A 19,167-nucleotide genomic window follows, 5' to 3' on the forward strand; every position below is an offset into this window, starting at 1 on the left:
CTATTTTAATACATTTGTTTTTATGTTTATGTTGTCTATACAAATAGATATAAAAAATGTATTTGCGTTTTATTCGCCCCATAAGTAGCTGAATAAAACTAGCCAGAATTTCTTAATTATTTTTTCCTAAAAATAATGTAAAGACTTGAATAAGCTTATACGTGTGAACATACTAATGGTAAGTTGATTACATTTGTCTCAACGTATACAAACCTTCTCGCTTCTATAGTCAGAATTGACAGTTTCCCTGCAGGAGGCAAGAAGCCTTAAGCTTGTTCCAAGCTTAGTGGATATGACGAATAACGGTAGTGTCATATATTTATGTGGTCTGGGTGACCATATAGAAGCTGACTCAAGGTTAAGACACTTATACAAACCCACAGATATAGTACTTTCAAGTTATTCTCTGGTAAGCTTCCATCAGGACGACATGGCTGAGCCCAAAAACCGGATTTTGAAGCAAAGCGAAAAATCTGTTTTTGGGTGAGATAGCCATGTCGTCCTGATGGACCCGCCCTCCTTTTCTAAAAAAAGGGGCATACATATGTAACAAATCCCCACCCAAAACTACTCTATCTGTAGACATCCATGCTTAATTGCAACAAGGAATGGGTTGCCATGCGTGGCCCTGTAGTAGAACGGGAATGGGATCCACAGGGTAACCTTGATGACGGCTTCCCTTCATTTTCGCCACTCTCCTCCCTCAGCGCGAAAACTCTATTCGGGGTGGAGATTGCTGTATGTCGTATCAAGAAATACGTCCCCTGATATTATGCGATATCCTTAAGAAATTTTTCAAGGATACTCGCACCAGGAGTTAGAATTCTGGAGACCTATGGTCAGTTCTCTGGGAGTATCACTGTAGCTAAATATCCCTTAGAAAGCTGCCTAAAAGAACCTTCCATCAGGACGACATAGCTATCTCACCCAAAAATAGATTTTTCGCTTTGCTTCAAAATCCGTTTTTTGGGCTCAAGCCATGACGTCCTGATGGAAGGTTCCTTCAGTAGCTTCCTAGGGTATATTTAACTACAGTGGATATTCCCAGAGAATTAAACTAAAGGTTATCACAGAATTCTAACTTCTGGTGCGAGTACCCTAAAGGTTTCCCTCTAGGATATCGTATATCAACAGGGGATGCATGTATTAACACGCCACATAGCTATCTGCACCCCATATAGAGTTAACACTTCGATATGGAAAGGTGGCTGAGTAACTGAGGGGCCGTTCCAAAGTTACTCTCATCCGTGGCTACTTTTGGTACTCGAGACGTAAACAAACTGGCGCCATTGCTAAATGACGTCAAATCCGTCCTCATCCTTTCGCCTGTAGCTTCTACGCTAAGTCGGATTTTTCCCAAGTGACTCTTTTATCTGCTTACATTGCCGTAATGTCGCAGCCTTCAGCCTCGCCTTCTTCTGGAAAGTTGAGTACCAGGTCCTAGTATTGTTTAAATAAGCTCTGGCCATAAAGTAACTTCTAATTTTCTTAAAATATAGTGTTTTGTGGCCGAGCTGTGCCGATACCGGACGCGCCATGACGGCGTCGCTGTTCACGTTGCATGCCTTATTTAGTTAGCCAGAACAGCCTTCTCCGGTCCTTTAACTAATTAATATTATTAGTTATTTAGTCTTCATAGCTAGGAAATCATTATATCGTGTTTTAGCGCTCATCAGACTACGGTCGCTGTTCGACCCCATACTAGATCGCTAGCTTAGCCCCTAGGCTTGACAGCCTAGTGCTCTTTTTCATGCAAGATATATTAGTGTTCCTAAGTTAAGTTATGAAAATTTTGGCATTATTAAACATACTAGTTACTGTGATGTAAGTGTTTTCGCCTTCGGGGACCATACAAGGGACTGAGTTGGTTGTGTACCAACCCCCTCCTAACCTAATGTAGGAGCCCTTGTATGCTCCCTATTCCCCCTGCCTGCGGGTATCCCCTCTGGGTAGACTTGCCTTCCCTTCTATATAGGGAGATCTTGTCTACACCCAGAGTATTTATCGCTTCTCTGCCTACCCTAAGGGAATGACCCCGCTTAGGGTCATGCCTGAGACCTTAGGAAGGGCCCTGGAATTCCTCCAGTTGCATCTGGTTGGGTTACCCTTCCTCCCTGCAACTAGCGATGTGTCTTTCAGACTTTCCTAGCCTAGGAGTTGGTCCTCCTAATCTAGGTTAAGCTCTGAGGGTTGACTCTGTCTTATTATAGTTTGGGACAGTACATTAGTACTGTACTTGATCTGGGCTACCTATCCTAGTTTAGGGAGCGTTCTCCCTTGCCTTGGTGGCCGCTCTCATACCGAGTCTTCCCATTTAGAAAGACCCCTACTTCTCCCTCCCCCACTCTATCCCTTTGGTGTAGGCCTGCCTACACACCCCTGTCCTTGGTTCTACAACTCCTCCCTTGGGTGGAGTGGTAGGGCTAGCCTTGTTCTCCTGCTGAGCTGGCCGCTCTGGTACACATACCCTTCATAGCGTTCTATAAGGGTGGTTGCCGGCGGCGGTCATGCCGGCGGGGATTCCCCCTCCTTGAGTGCCCTCTATCCCTCCCTTGGGTTACCTCAGGCTCCCGGCCGTCTGCCGGCCCACTGCCGCCGGATGTTAGGAGTATCTACTCCTATCATGAGTGCACTCTCTCCAGGGGGATGCCAGAGGGGTATAGGATATTACCCCTCCCATCCCTCCTTACCTTTTTCTCTCTCTATCTTGGTGCCGGTCCCTTGCCGTCTCTACTGCCGGCAATAACCGCCACTACCTCAGGTGACCTCTATTCATAAGATGCCTTCCCCCTCTAAGACGTCAGCCTAGCGAGTGCCGGAGCCTGCTGCCTTCCGTCAACATACCGCCGACGTCCCACCCCTTATATTTACCTATCAACAGCCGGCCGACTTCGGAGTCTCCCGCCCACATGCCGGCAATCTAGGTATCCACCCTTATATATATCTCTCTTATGAATTGAACTAAGGCTCACCATGCCGTCAGCCTTCGGCTGCCGGGGCCCGCCGCCTCTGCCGGCGATCCGCGGCTGTGCCGGCGGTCGCCACTGTGGTATTATCCATCTCGGTTGCTAAGTGTGTCTGCCTTGATGTTTTCCACCCTGCAGGACCGGCCTCCGGCGTGCCGTCGGTCTACCAGCGCCCCCTAATGAGACGCTAAGGGACATGTACCCCTTCCCTGGCTGCCGGCAACATGCCGACAGTCAATATGATGCAGCCAGATAGCCTGGCCACCTCCATATAGGTATTGTTATACCAACTAAAATAGTAGCTATGCTGTTTGCTTGCACATTACAACATTTCCAGCATATTCTGTGTATCTCAGTGCAGTCGATTGCCGGAACCCACATTTACTAAGGGATTTATCCTATTTTCCCCTCTCCCCCAAGGCTCTGAGTGGTCTCAGATCCTGGTACACTCTGCAGACAGTTCCTTTTTAAAAGCCTAGCTTGGCTCATCCATACGGATTTCCCTCATTTGTGACCCTCGGACCCAAAGGAATTGTCTACGGAAAAGGTTACGGTAACCGGCTGGGCGGAATTCACAAGTATGTGTCTATCTACTTCCTTTCCCGCTCATCAATCTTGAACATTAATATGCTACTGTATTATAGATTAAGTTATTCTTAATTTTAGAGTACTGTAAGTCATTCTTATGCCTTCCATGTACTCATGATCTCTTTCTTTTACAGGAGGAGTATATGAAGTGCGAAAGCAACTTCTGTGGAATGAAGCGCCCGGACTTCTACGGGCACAAGGCGTGCCGGACCCACGCCCCCTGCGCCGCCAAGAAAGGCGACCTTAAATTTTGGGACCCGCAGAACTGTTCAGTCTGCAAGAGTCTTCTTGTTGAGGCGTTCAACGATCCTCCTACCACGGAGGTAAGGGACATTGCTAGATAGAAGCTACGCAAATGGGTGCGTGGCTTTCAAAAGAACGCCACTGGACCATATCTTCCCAATGAAGACTTGAGGGCTTTGCTTTTTCCAAAAGCATCCAAGGACTCGGTGGTCCCTCGTGAACAAATTCCCACCGTCCAGATTGTGGTCGAACCCGACGTCGTCATGGCCCAGTCCATGCGTGAGTGCCATCTTGATTCCGACAACGTGGAATGTATGTCGGAGGTGTCCGAAGAGACGGAGAAGAACGTCATGGGCGAGGAGCTCGACTATGAGGAAGATCAGGTGGAATACCCTGATTCGGAGACCGAGGTCGCTCCTGCTCCCCCAGCAACTCCTGCACCGTCCGAGGAACCTGTTCCTTCGACTTCTGCCACCCCGGACCCTCTTCCATCGGCCACTCAAGAGGTCTTCAGAATGCTTGAAGCCCTCATGGACAAGAAGCTGCGCGAGACTCGGGAGCAATTCCGGACGACTCTCGTCGGCTTCAAACAACCGAAGAAGATTTCGGTTAAGGACCTCCCCACCTGCTCGGAAGCTAACCCTAGGAGATACGCCGAGCATATGCCAATCACTACTGGCAAGATCTATATTAGTGAAAGGGTTGGCTCTATTTTGTTGGAAGAAGTGGAGTTCTTCCCGAATTTCGAGGCTTATCTGGACTGTTACGTCCGGCTCAGGCCCGAACCAGCCTCAAAAGAAGAGACCGAACCGAAGGAAGTGATTGTGTTCGATCTCGCGAAGGCCCAAGCTATGCTAGCTTAGGCAGTGAAGAGCCGGGGTTTCACAAACTCCAAGATGCCAGCGCTGAGTAAGAAGCATCCAACCTTCGTTGCTCCAGCTACTGCGACCTTCCCCTTCATTAAAAAGGCCTTCCAAGCGGTCATGAAGGCTGTGGAGGAAGGGAAGCCTTGCCCTGCACTGGAGGAGTGCAGACCCTTCTTCATTACTCTTCCCCCCGATGATAGGCACTGGAAAGACATCCAGTCGACCTTCACGGTAGGAAAACTGGAACCTGATGTTGCCGGTCGTCAATTCAACGAGGATCTCCCACGGCTGAACGATCACCTCCTTCGTAGGGAACAGGATACGAAGGAGAGACTCGCCGCTTCGCTGTCCCATTAGGCACAGCTGGAACTCAAGACCGGGGACACCAGAGTCCCGGACTTTTACATGGTCCTTGCTAAGTCGCACCTGGCGACCGTGACCAAGGACCTATACAGTTTTGCTAGGGCTCGTAGAGCCTGCAGGGAATTCGTATTCGCCAGTGCAACGGTGAAACACGAACCCCGGAGACTGATTTCCTCCAATATCTGGGGCAAACATCTCTTCCCGTCTACCTTGGTGAAAGAGATAGAGGACAAAGCTGCTACGGAGAACAGGAACCTTCTCCATAAGTGGGGCATGTCCCGAAAGAGGAAGTCCTCTCAGGACGATGGCCCTCAGCCTAAGAGGAAATCCTCGAAACCCAGACCCCAGCAACGTCAACAGAGACGACAGTTTCCGGGTCCCGCTACTCCCCAAGTGTCTACGCAGCCACAACAGACCTTTCAATTGGTCCCCCAGCCGGTGGTGTCGCAGTCACCGGTCTTCACCCCTGCCTATGAGCAACACTCGACTACCTTTCGTCTCAAAGGTAGGGGCTCAGGCAGAGGTTCCGGCAGAGATTCTTCTCGACGTCCCTCCAGAGGCATAGGAGGAAGGGGAGCTAGCGGCCGAGGTGGCAAACCCTCGGGACACCAGAAGCAATGAAGTGCTTCCGGTGGGAGGAAGACTCCGCCAATTCCAGGATCGTTGGACCTTCGATCCCTGGGCACACAGCATCGTCAAGAAGGGACTGGGCTGGAGCTGGATTCAACCACCCCCATCCTTCCAGCAATTCTTCCAACAGTCAACCCCCCTCCTGGAAGAATATGTCCTGGAACTCTTGAACAATAAGGTGATCAGGAGGGTAAAATCAATCAGGTTCCAAGGGAGAGACTTTTGTGTGCCCAAGAAAGACTCAGACAAACTCAGAGTCATTCTAGACTTGTCCCCCCTCAACAAGTTCACTGCGAACAACAAATTCAAAATGCTGACTCTGCAACAAATAAGGACCCTTCTGCCTCACAGGGCCTACACGGTCTCCATAGACCTGGCGGATGCCTACTGGCACATTCCAATGCATCACTACGCTTCCTCCTACCTAGGATTTCGACTCCAAAGGAAAAGTTACGCCTTCAGGGCCATGCCCTTTGGGCTCAACGTGGCTCCACGGATCTTCACCAAGCTGGCAGACGCAATCGTCCAACAGCTACGTCTTCAGGGCGTCCAAGTGATGGCCTACCTAGACAACTGGCTAGTCTGGTCGACATCGCCCGAAGATTGTCTGAGAGCCTGCAACAAAGTCACCCAGTTCCTAGAGCATCTGGGCTTCAAGATAAACGCAGAAAAATCTCGCCTCTCTCCAGCTCAGAAGTTCCAATGGTTGGGAATCCATTGGGACCTTCAGTCACACCGCCTTTCCATTCCACAGAAGAAAAGGAAGGAAATAGCAGGGTCTGTCAGAAGGCTTCTAAAATCCAAACGGATCTCAAGACGACAACAGGAACAAGTTCTCGGCTTTCTACAGTTCGCCTCTGTGACAAACCCAGTGCTTCGCGCACAGCTAAAGGATGCCGTGGGAGTCTGGAGACGTTTCGCATCCATCGCTCGAAGAGACCTCAAGAGACGGCTTCCGAACAGACTTCGCTTACTTTTAAAGCCGTGGTCAGAAGAAAAGGCCCTGAAAAGGTCTATCCCTCTTCAACACCCGCCTCCATCGATCAACATCCACATGGACGCTTCACTGGAAGGTTGGGGATGTCACTCCCACCAACTACAGGTTCAAGGAACATGGTCTCCCCTATTCAAGACGTTTCACATCAACATCTTGGAGGCCATGGCGGTTCTTCTCACCCTGAAGAAACTCTCCCCGCCTCCCTCGATCCACATCCGTCTGACTTTGGACAACTCGGTGGTAGTCAGATGTCTCAATCGTCAGGGCTCGAGATCGCCCCAGATAAATCAGGTGCTTCTTCCGATCTTTCGTTTGGCAGAAAGAAGAAATGGCACCTGTCTGCAGTTCACTTACAAGGATTCCGCAACCTGACGGCGGACGCTCTATCGAGGACAAGCCCAATAGAGTCGGAATGGTCTCTAGACGCAAGATCATTCTCCTTCATCTCTCACCAAGTCCCGGAACTTCAGATCGATCTCTTCGCGACGAGCGACAACAATCAACTTCCTCGATATGTGGTCCCGTACGAGGACCCCAAGGCAGGAGCAGTGGATGCCATGTCCCTGGATTGGAACAGATGGTCCAGGATATACCTGTTCCCTCCTCCCAACCTTCTGCTGAAAGTCCTATCCAAACTGAGAACCTTCAAAGGGACAGCGGCCCTAGTGGCTCCCAAGTGGCCCCGGAGCAATTGGTATCCCCTGGTCCTGGAGCTGCAGCCCACGCTGATCCCCCTACCGGGCCCAGTTCTCTCTCAACAAGTACAGAAGTCGACTGTCTTCACTTCATCACTGAAAGTCAGGGACCTTCATCTCATGATTTTCTCTCCTTAGCCGCAAAGAAAAGGTTTGGGATCTCGAAGAAAAGCTTAGACTTACTCGAGGAGTACAAGACTGAGTCTACCAGACGGCAATACGAATCTTCCTGGAGAAAGTGGGTCTCCTTCGTCAAGGCAAAAAATCCTACGGAAATCACCATTGATTTTTGCATGTCCTTCTTCATTCACCTTCATGGACAAGGCTTAGCGGCCAACACGATTTCCACTTGTAAATCGGCCTTGACTAGACCACTCCTATACGCCTTCCAGATTGATCTGTCCAGCGATATATTCAATAAACTGCCAAAGGCATGCGCTAGACTACGCCCAGCACCCCCACCAAAACCTATCTCCTGGTCCCTGGACAAGGTGCTCCATTTTGCTTCTAGCCTGATCAACGAAGCGTGCCCTCTGAAAGACCTGACTCAAAAAGTTATCTTCCTTTTTGCTCTCGCCTCGGGAGCCCGAGTCAGTGAAATAGTGGCATTATCAAGAGAAGAGGGTCATATCCTGTTCGCCGAGACAGGAGATCTTACTCTCTTCCCCGATCCGACGTTTCTTGCTAAGAATGAACTACCCACCAAGAGATGGGGCCCTTGGAGAATCTGCCCCCTGAAGGAAGATGTCTCTCTATGCCCAGTGGAGAGTCTTAAAGTCTAGCTTCGAAGAACTTCAGACTTCGGTGGAGGAAAACTCTTCAAAGGAGAAACATCGGGTAGCGACCTGTCACTGAAACAACTAAGAGCGAAAATCCCCTACTTCATTCGCAGAGAGTATCCTGACAGTACACCCGCAGGTCACAATCCTAGAAAAGTCGCTTCTTCTCTGAACTTCTTCCAGAGTATGGATTTCGAAAGCCTCAAGAGCTTTACAGGCTGGAAATCATCGCACGTTTTCTTCAATCACTACACAAAACAAGTGCACGAAGTAAAGCATTTCGTGGTAGCTGCAGGTAGTGTTATGAAACCTGCTGCTTAAATCTGCATAGAACAGTGAGTTACTTGGGACTCTAACTCTACGGGTGCCTGTGTTGACCCTATTGTGATACATAGTGATTTAATGGACACTTATTGTTTCTAATAGACTGTTCTTTACCAAGGTGAAATGTCAAAGACTTTACATGAGTGCCACATGCCCTAGGATATGCTGTGTTTTCTTTGAATTTTAAAAGACTGGCGTTCCTCTGGAACTTGTGTTTCTAAAAAGCAAACTTTTCTTTTCAGAATCAAGATTACCGTCTTTCATTTCTATGTACATTATTCTTTATTATTGTAAATAAATTCTATAATCATTATTGTAATTACTGCCATAATGATCTGCAATACTAAAAATAAAATGTCTATTTTATTTCCATGTGCGTCTCTTTTCGCTCCTATTCCTTATCAAGAAATATACGATTGTTATAGTTTCATTTACCTCTTTACTGATGATCAAAAAGAATAATATAAGTAATTATGTTATATACTCACTCATGCCTTGATAATATTCCTATTCGAATATTAACCTTTGTCCTGTCTCCGAGACCAGCATGATCTCTCCTCCAGGGGAGTAGTATGTTATATACTTACCTATGCTTGATAATATTCCTACCCGAATATTAACCTTTGTCTTGTCTCCGAGTCCAGCATGATCTCTCCACCGGGTGAGTAGCTCTTCAATGATCGCTTCGAGATGTCCTATTGTCCACCAGGACTTCCCTGCCAGGGGGGCGGGAAGCTAGTTTATCATAGACTCTCTGGTAAGGACATGTTCTATAATACTGTTCGAAGCCCTTGGCACTTGGATTAAAAGGGGAAAAAATCCACGATACATTAATTCTCTGGTACACTTCCATCAGGACGTCATGGCTTGAGCCCCAAAAACGGATTTTGAGCGAAGCGAAAAATCTATTTTTGGGTGAGATAGCCATGACGTCCTGATGGACCCTCCCGTCTATTCTAGTTCAGCCTTTCAGGCCCCTCCCTGACCTACTGTATCGCGGAGATTGGTAGAAGCTGAGCTCAGGATGAGGACGGACGTGACGTCATTTAGCAATGGCGCCCGTTTGTTTACGTCTCGAGTACCAAAAGTAGCCACGGTTGAGAGTAACTTTGGAACGGCCCCTCAGTTACTCAGCCACCTTTCCATATCGAAGTGTTAACTCTATAGGGGGTGCAGATAGCTATGTGGCGTGTTAATACATGCGTCCCCTGTTGATATACGATATCCTAGAGGGAAACCTTTAGGGTACTCGCACCAGAAGTTAGAATTCTGTGATAACCTTTAGTTTAATTCTCTGGGAATATCCACTGTAGTTAAATATACCCTAGGAAGCTACTGAAGGAACTTCCCATCAGGACGTCATGGCTATCTCACCCAAAAATAGATTTTTCGCTTCGCTCAAAATCCGTTTAGTATTAAGCACCGTACTTAGGCCTACTGAATTAATTTAACCTGTTAAGCGTCCCATCTGGACCAGGTTGCCGCTAACGTACCGTCACGCTTCTTTTGCCCTGAGCGGTCATTTCACTAAAGATAATTTTTCAAAGTTAATATCATTTCTTTATGCTTATAATTCGTATTTATAGTTGAAAGTAGGGATATTAATTAAATAGTAGAGTAAAAAAAAACAATTAATACTACTATTATTTCATTTCAAATGGCTACATAATACTGAATATTCTAATGGGTTCTTTTTATCTTCAATCGTAAGCAACAAAAGTAAAGGGATAAGTCTCCCCCCCCTCTCTCTCTCTCTCTCTCTCTCTCTCTCTCTCTCTCTCTCTCTCTCTCTCTCTCTCTCTCTCTCTCTCTCTCCATATCGTTTCCTGTATAATTTTCAAATATGTTCGTCATACATTTGTACATTATTTATCCACTTTATTCACCCTTTCTCTCTCTCTCTCTCTCTCTCTCTCTCTCTCTCTCTCTCTCTCTCTCTCTCTCTCTCTCCTCTCTCTCTCTCTCTCTCTCTCGCTCTCTCTCTCGGTGTTTCCTTTCCTATATAGTTTCGTGAAATCTCGTTGTCCAGTCATTCGGTAATGAGAAGTCATTTTCGCTTTCGGCATCGAAAGAAAACGTTGTTTCTTCAATATACTCATCACTGGAGGATTCAGAACTAGTGCTCTCATTATCAAACAGGTTATCATTATCAAATTCCTCAACAAGAATATCATTTATTTCATCTAAAGAAATAACCTTCCTCTTTAGACCGTTCATTACAAAAGGAACAACAAACAACCATTTCCGCATGAACGCCCGAAGCGCACTGATAGGAAACCAGTTTTCTAACATCAAGCTACCTTCAGAAAAATAGTTGCCAGACATCCTATAAGTTTTTATTTACAGTCCCCATATGCTGAGAGTGTTGCCAAGTGGTGATCCTATACTTACTATACGAGTAAACGTAATATCACGAGACTGACGGCTTGAAAAAGGCAATTAAAGTCATGAACGGAATATGCAGTTGAATGCGGTACCGAGTAGATCGTGGTGAACCGTTTATCACATGGGTGACGCTTAACAGGTTAAAAAATGGTGAACCGTTTATCACGTGGGTGACGCTTAACAGGTTAAAAAAAAAAAACAACAGATTTGATATGTTTTGTGGCACCTGACTCTCAGATTTTGAACAACTTTGCAGATACAGAAAATTGGTTTTTGGGAACTAATGACCACAAGGAAATTGCGATTATTCAAATAATTACTTGTGCTTTAATAAAACATTTATGTGCTTTTATTTTAAATTTTGGGCGTATTTTAACATTCGCGTATTATTTACTACTTTTTTTTTTTACTTTTGGTTGTGATCAGATCTGCTGATATCTAGCTGCTGCTCTCCAGAATATGCGGAGGACATTCGTCACATATATACAGTGGAACCTCTACATCCGAATTTTCCAACATCCGAAGTAAAATTCGAGCAAATTTTTGACTCTACACCCGAATTTTATTTCGACACACGAAGTAGCAATTTTCGTCGTACAGGTTGTATCCGAATTTTTCGACACGCGAAGTACAATTCGAACACGTTCCGACTCTACACCCGAATGTTTTTTTCGACACCCGAAGTAAACAATACTCGTACGCGTAGTCGGTGCTCATAGCGCCTGAAGTGTTTTTTATTTCCGCCGATAGAAGGCAGCACATCGACCTCGGAGGGACGCTCAATTAGCGCGGCTTGGGTCAGTCCTCTGTTCTCGTCGGCTTCGTGCGGTTGTGCTCTTTGCGTTCTGCTATTACTATACTGTTTTAATCATGATTTTTTATGTGCATCCTTTTACGGTAATTTACATAAAGTATGGGTCCTAAAAGGCTTAGTTTTGCAAGTGGTAGTGGTAGTGGTGAGAAAAGGAAGAAGGAAATGCTTTCTATAGAAATTAAGCAGGAAATTATTGAAAAACATGAGCGTGGCATCCGCGTGAGTGAACTTGCTAAACAGTATGGCCGTAATATGTCGACGATCTCGACAATCCTTTAAACAGAAGGAAGCTATTAAAGCAGTGAAACCTTCTAAGGGGATCACTATAATTTCCAAACGCCGTACCCCTATCATAGAAGAGATGGAACGACTTCTACTAGTGTGGATTAAGGATAGAGAGATCGTTGGCGAAACCATCACCGAAACCGTTATCTGCGAGAAGGCGCACGCCATCTTTACGGACTTGAAGGAGGAGAGCTCTGTGGGTGATGCTGGGGAGAGTTCAACCGAGCCTTCCTCAGATGATTTCAAGGCATCTCGTGGCTGGTTCGAGAAATTTAAGAAACGGTCCGGGATTCATTCAGTTGTTCGCCACGGAGAGGCTGCTAGTGCGGACACAAAGGCTGCAACGGACTTTGTTAAGAAATTCGAAAATATCGTAAAGGAAGAAGGCTACGTAGAGCAGCAGGTGTTCAATTGTGATGAAACCGGGCTGTTTTGGAAGAAGATGCCGAGTCGAACCTACATCACTGCTGAAGAGAAGAAATTGCCTGGGCATAAGCCAATGAAGGATCGGTTGACTCTTGCTCTATGTGCCAACGCTAGCGGGGACTTTAAAGTCAAGCCCTTGCTTGTTTACCATTCGGAGAACCCTAGGGCCTTTAAAGCACACAACGTCGATAAGGATCAGCTTCATGTTTTCTGGCGATCCAACTCGAAGGCCTGGGTCACTAGGCAATTCTTTGTGCAATGGGTAAACCAAGTTTTCGGTCCTTCTGTGAAGAAGTATCTTCATGAGCAGAAATTGCCTTTAAAGTGCCTGCTATGCCTTGACAATGCACCTGCTCACCCCCCCGGACTTGAAGATGATATCTTCGATGAATTCAAGTTCAAAAAGGTGCTGTATCTTCCACCAAATACCACCTCTATCCTCCAGCCCATGGACCAGCAAGTCATCTCTAATTTTAAGAAGCTGTACACCAAGCACTTATTCAAGCAGTGCTTTAATGTCACGCAAAGCACCAACTTAACTTTGCGTGAATTTTGGAGGGGCCACTTCAATATCGTGCACTGCTTAAAGATCATTGATCAGGCTTGGGTGGGATTAACTCGACGGACCCTCAATTCTGCATGGAAGAAGCTGTGGCCTGATGCAGTTTCTCCCCGAGATTTCGAGGGTTTTGACCCCGAACCTGATCCCGTGGTCGGTGCAGCGGAAGCCGTAGAGGAAATCGTCTCCCTTGGCAAGTCCATGGGTCTGGAGGTCGACGCAGATGACGTTACGGAACTCGTCGCCGAACATCACGACGAACTGACGACGGATGAGCTCAAGGAACTCCATGCTATGTCGGAGCACATGAGTGATGACGAGGAAGTAGAACATGTGTTAGGTTCAGCGCAAATAAAAGAGGTGTTAGGAAAATATCAAGACGTGGTCGACTTCATCGACAAATACCATCCAAAGAAATTGCAGGTTTGTCGTGTAGTTTCTCAATTCGATGATGTTTGCCTAACGCACTTTCGAAACATTCTGAAAAGCCGTACGAAGCAATTATCTATCGATGCTTTCTTTAAAAAAACTGCGAAGCGAACTCGCGATGAAGAGGATGTAAGTGAACCGAAGAAAACGGCAAAGAGTGAAGAGGAAGAAAGTGAAACACAGAAAACGGAAAAGAGTGAAGCAAAAGAAATTCAGTCAATTTTAAATGTAAGTGATAGTGATTAAAATTACGTAATCATCAAAAAGAAAAAAAGAAAATGTAAAAAAAAATATAAAATATAAAAATAAAAAAAAAATAAGCTAAGTTATGTTAAAGTTCACTTAGTGTAAGTTAGAATAAGTTACGGTAGTGTTACGTTTATCGTAGTTAACCTCTCTACCTCCTCGCCGTCCGTCCGTCTCCTCTCTCCTCTCTGCGTAGCGAAGACGAACAACACCTGCGCTGGAGTTTCTAAGGTAAAGTGACGCTAAAAACCCGTTTCTTATTTATCATTTTTTGCTAATTCTTCTTATTTACATGTCTATTCTCTAATTTAGTGTTCATTATTCTCATGGGAAAGTTATGTGTAGTAGTTTATTAAGAAGTTATCATAGGTTTTTGGGCTCAACCACGGATTAATCCTATTTCAATGTATTCTTATGGGAAAATTCGTTTCGACATCCGATCAATTTCTACATCCGAAGTTGGTTCTGGAACGGATTAAATTTGTATGTAGAGGTTCCACTGTAGTAACAAAGATTATTGCTTATCTTAAGTTATTTAAAACATCTACATACCGTATTTCCCGTGTCATAAGATGCACCTTTTTTTCTTGAAAAATGCCCCCCTAAAATCACACTGCGTCTTAACACTTAAGAAAAAGTTGTGTTGGGGAATTTGACACCCCTCAAACGCTTGACTATTGACATACAAGCACTCAAACTCATGAGAGATTGAATATCAATTATCATTCATATGTAATAAATTCATTTATTTTTATATTGCACTTCATCTAATGAAGTACAGTAGCAAATTATTTGTTTGTTTTGGTAATCAGCTGATTACTCGCTAACCCCCTTCTACAAGCAAAGAGGTCTCCTAGCAGCTAGACGCTATGATATATTAGTTGTTTATGCTGTATATATTTTTTTTCTCATATTTTGTTGATATTTTGTAATAAAGCAATATATTGACAATGACTTTGTTGCCTGAGTACTAAAATAATGCAATTAGATAGTTGCTGAATACGACCTTGGAAAAACTTCTGTTAGTTCAGTGCAGTATTACCAAGTCAGCAGGAAAGTAACTAGACCTAGAATTACATAAACAGCAGCAAAAGTATTCCACCTAAAATCAATTTCTAGATTTCTTTAATCACGAATTACATTTTGTGTGAAAATTTACAGGCTACTGTATATGCGGAATTTTGGAAATATTACTGGAATTTTACCTCTTTACCAAAATTTTATGAACCTTTGGCAACAATGCTTTCATGTAAACAACACTTGAAACCCAAACACTATGACTAAACGTAGTTGTGGAGGAAACTACGACTGGTTTAGTGGTTTCTTATATGAATATGTAAATAAAATTGGGATAATCGGCATATAGCTAATTAATTTGAACTTAAACATTCCATAATACACCCAAAATAAGAAAAGTTACTGTGCCAGACAATAATCACGCTAGAGTCCATGACTAAGAGATTTTTAAAATCATAATTTTTTTTTCTTTTTTAAACTGCCTTGCTAATTTAAGGGCGCGTCTTACCACTTGTAGCGTCTTATGACACGGGAAATACGGTAGTTAATAATACATAAGCACCACTGTGTTATAAGCGCGCGCGCTGTGTGTGTGTGTGTGTGTGTGTGTAACAAAATAAATCTTTGTTTCATTACAAAGCTTCGGTTAAATACTCACTAATGGAGCAGACAATATTTGAATTTCTCAACCAAACAGGGTGTGCTATAGCAGTCATTTATGGCACGATAATAAGAAAACGCTATAGCATAAGGTTAAGTTATTAATTCTTTATTAAAAATCCATAATGACTCAAATTATTCTCACTTTCTCTAAACTTGCGCCATCTCTGTCAAATCGAATGTTATAGTGGTAACCCAACTGTTTGATAACTTTAAAACTAGTGTAATACTTTTTTTTTTCTTTTTTTTTTTGGCTGATCTAAGTTGATACGATATTAAACTGATTTCTAACCGAGGTTAGAATTATTTTGGATATGGAATGGGCAATTATCTTTCGTAACAGTTTAGAATCATTGTAAATTATCATACAGTGCTGTCATTAGCAGTAGTTTGTTATTGTTGATTAAACACAAGAAAAACGGTTTTCCTGTTTTGCTACGTGTGTAAGAATTTATATGGATATGGTATGTAGAAACTAAAATAACATTACTGTAGTAATAACAAAATCATTAAGTAATCAATACTTGGTAATCTAGCTGTTGCAGCAAAAACTAACCTGAACACAGATGTGTAAATACACTTGTTTGGTTGTTATGACCAGCGATGAAAGTAAACAATTCAACAGTTTCCGTTTTAGATTGCGTCCTTTGTGTAGTGTATAGAAAATGCATGATATAAAATTGCCTTATTTCATTAATTTTGTACTGTATTCTTAATCATACAGCAAAAACTAGTCTATAGGCCTACACTGAGGGTTTTGCATTTCACCAGTCATTTTATACAACATATATGACTTAAATTCATGAAAAATTGTCCTAATATTAGGTTAATTTGACGTTTGCTTTGTCCCTAATGGAATTATTCCTCTCGTGTATTTCAAAATATGAGAGTTTCCATTTATGCAATGCCTTATATTGACCAAATTCTCATATAATTCGGGACCCTTCTGTATCTTTAAATCTTCAAATTATGAACATGAAAGAAAAATGCCTCTACTTTACCTGGCCAACTCCAATGTAAGTTCTTTTCCAGCTCTGTCACTAACCCCAAGTCCTCCAATTACAGCAACAGAAGGACGAGTAACCTTGTGTTCCATATGTTGAGCATCGATTTCCAAAGCCAAAATCTGCCGACTCATAACAGTACGTCCAATACTGAAATTACACAAAACTGTAGTGATAATTCTACCTAAAAAGAAAACTAAAACATTGCATGAAAAATAAATATATATATATATATATATATATATATATATATATATATATATATATATATATATATATATATATATATATATATATACTGTATAGAATTATTATTACTATTATTATCATTATTATTACTAGCTAAACTACATCCCTAGTTGGAAAAGCAGGATGTTATAAGCACTAGGGCCCCAACAGAGAAAAGTCCAGTGAGGAAAGGTAATAGGGAATTAAATAAGGGATTTTGACGTAGGAAAAATCTATTTCTGGGCGAGAGACCTGTGCCGCCCAGTGAAATACTCCTTTTACATCATTTCTAAGGTAATAACTGTTATGAATTTACCAGAGAAAAAATTGTATAGGAATGCTAGGTTGAACCCAGCTTGCTCACCTAATAAGGTGTCGGTATAAATAACTGGGGCGTGATAAATCACAACCAGAGGTCTCACACCATTTAGATAACTCCTGTCAACATCCCCGAACAGCGAGGAGCCAGTCAACAACCCAACTCCAATCGCTACTACGAACGAGCCCACCCACGCTAGTGACGTCACTCCTATAGCACCCCAGATTGGGGCCCGGAAGGGAGGGACGGGTGGGTTCACTGGGCGGCACAGGTCTCTCACCCAGAAACAGATTTTTCCTACGTCAAAATCCCTTTTCTGGGCTCTGACCTGTGCCGCCCAGTGAAATACTACCAGAGAATAGGGACCCAATATGGCTAACTACCTGGGGAGAAAATAACACAAAATAATAATACATAGTGTAGTTTAATAACAAACAGGAGGGATAGGAATCCCATAGGCAAGAGATCAACATGGTTATGAGTGGACAATATCCACTGAAAATAGTAATAAAATAACCCGAAGGTAAGTAATCCACAAGGTAAAATAGCAATAAAAACATGGTAAACAATCTCATAGGGATGGTAATAATTCAAGCATAATGTGAATATAGCAAAATACATATCAAAATTAAAATAAAATCAACTCGAGGGATAAGCACAGATGAAACCAAAACAATTGGTAGAATAAATCAATGAATAATAAAATAATACACCATAGGGGTGTATGGCAAAGGATAACCAAACCAGGTAGGGACAATAAGAAAGCCAGGCAGGAGGGAAAGAGGACAGAGCAAGACGTTGTGATCAGGACTCAGAGCCTTCAGGAGGAACTACATTCCCAGCTGCTACTGTTGCAAATTTAAGAGCTTCTAAAGGTTTCAGGTAGTGGCGTTTAAAGACTTTAGGGGACTTCCAACCCATATATTTTGTGAGCTCATCAAATTTCATATGATAAAAGAAGTTAATTGAAGTAGCAACAGCTCGAATATCATGGACGTGTGGGAATGAATGATTTAAAGTTTTCAGGCATCCTGACATCTAAGGTCATTGACGCCGGTAACATTTAATTTATGTATACAAAAATAAAAAATTAAATAAAATAAAAAATTAAAGAGTATTCAATTAAAATCATAAAAATTGAATGTCATAAAAGTTAAATATTTTTCAGAAGGCCTGCTTCTGAAATAAATCTAAAAATGCCACTTGCATGGTAGAACACATCATTTCCAAGAATCTTGGCAAGGATGAACCTGCCACCCTCACCTCGAGCCTCAAACAAATATCTATTCCGCAAGTTGTTATAATTGGGGCATTCGGTCAACAAATGCCTTACTGTTAGAGGTACTAAACAGTTGTCACAATACGGTTGGTGTTGGCCCTTCAGCAGAAACTCATGTGTCAACCGAGTGTGACCAATACGGAGACGACAAAGAGACGTCTCCCATTTTTGGGGCATCATATTATACCTCCAAGGAGATATGACATTTGTTACCTCTCGCATTTTATTCCCATCTAGGCTATCCCATTGCTGTTGCCATTTATTGCAAACCAATTTCTTGATGTCAGGTAAGAAATCATTACAGGCAATGGGATACCTTCTTGGCAGCAACTCGGATGCAGCATTCTTAGCCAGTGAATCTGCCTTCTCATTCCCACACACACCTACATGTGCTGGAACCCAACAAAAGTGAACTGTTATACCTCTCTGTCCAATAATAAAAAGCCATTCTAAAATCTTTAAAACTAGAGGGTTATTAGAATTAAAAACTTCTATAGCTTGAAGGACACTCCTTGCATCACTAAAAATTGTAAAATTACCCTCCTTCTCCAATGCTATTTTCTCAATAGCGGTTAATATGCCATACAGTTCCGCAGTAAATATGTAAGCGGTCAGAGGAAGTGCACCTCTACAATTAAAACTATTACTATGTACCCCAAATCCAACGCCAGCATCAGATTTGGAGCCATCAGTATAGATAAAAGTAGATCCTCTATGTTCTTTAACATGTTCATTAAAAAGAGACCTGGCTTCTAGGTCTGACATATTCTTCTTATCTCCTATAAAATATTTACAAAAAGATATCTCTGGTAACTTCCATGGAGGCATTGATGATACCTTGAATGGAAGTACCTTACATCTAATTATATCCAGACTGTTTAATAATTGTTTCACCCGAAAGCCATAGGGTTGAGGAGATTTTGGGTGCATTTCAAAGTATGTTGGGTGCCTTACAAGGCTTGCAGTCTGGAAGGGTAAAGAATTAGGGAGTCTTTGCAATCTAAACCAATACCGAAGAATAGAAGACATCCGGTAAAGGTCTAGTGGTAACTCTCCAGCATCAAC

The 19,167-nt window shown here is 43.3% G+C and overlaps 1 protein-coding gene across 1 annotated transcript in view; it reads right to left on the reverse strand.

Moving 5' to 3' along the window:
* LOC137643131 (carboxypeptidase D-like) overlaps positions 1-19,167 on the reverse strand; it is a 589,663-nt gene that overhangs the window by 192,588 nt on the left and 377,908 nt on the right. Inside the window, exon 17 of the mRNA XM_068375981.1 lies at positions 16,274-16,426. Within this exon, the coding sequence (XP_068232082.1) occupies positions 16,274-16,426 (153 nt within the window). The remainder of the gene's footprint in view (positions 1-16,273; positions 16,427-19,167) is intronic.

Source organism: Palaemon carinicauda, chromosome 6 (genome assembly GCF_036898095.1).
Source record: "Palaemon carinicauda isolate YSFRI2023 chromosome 6, ASM3689809v2, whole genome shotgun sequence".
Taxonomy (NCBI): Eukaryota; Metazoa; Arthropoda; class Malacostraca; order Decapoda; family Palaemonidae; genus Palaemon; species Palaemon carinicauda.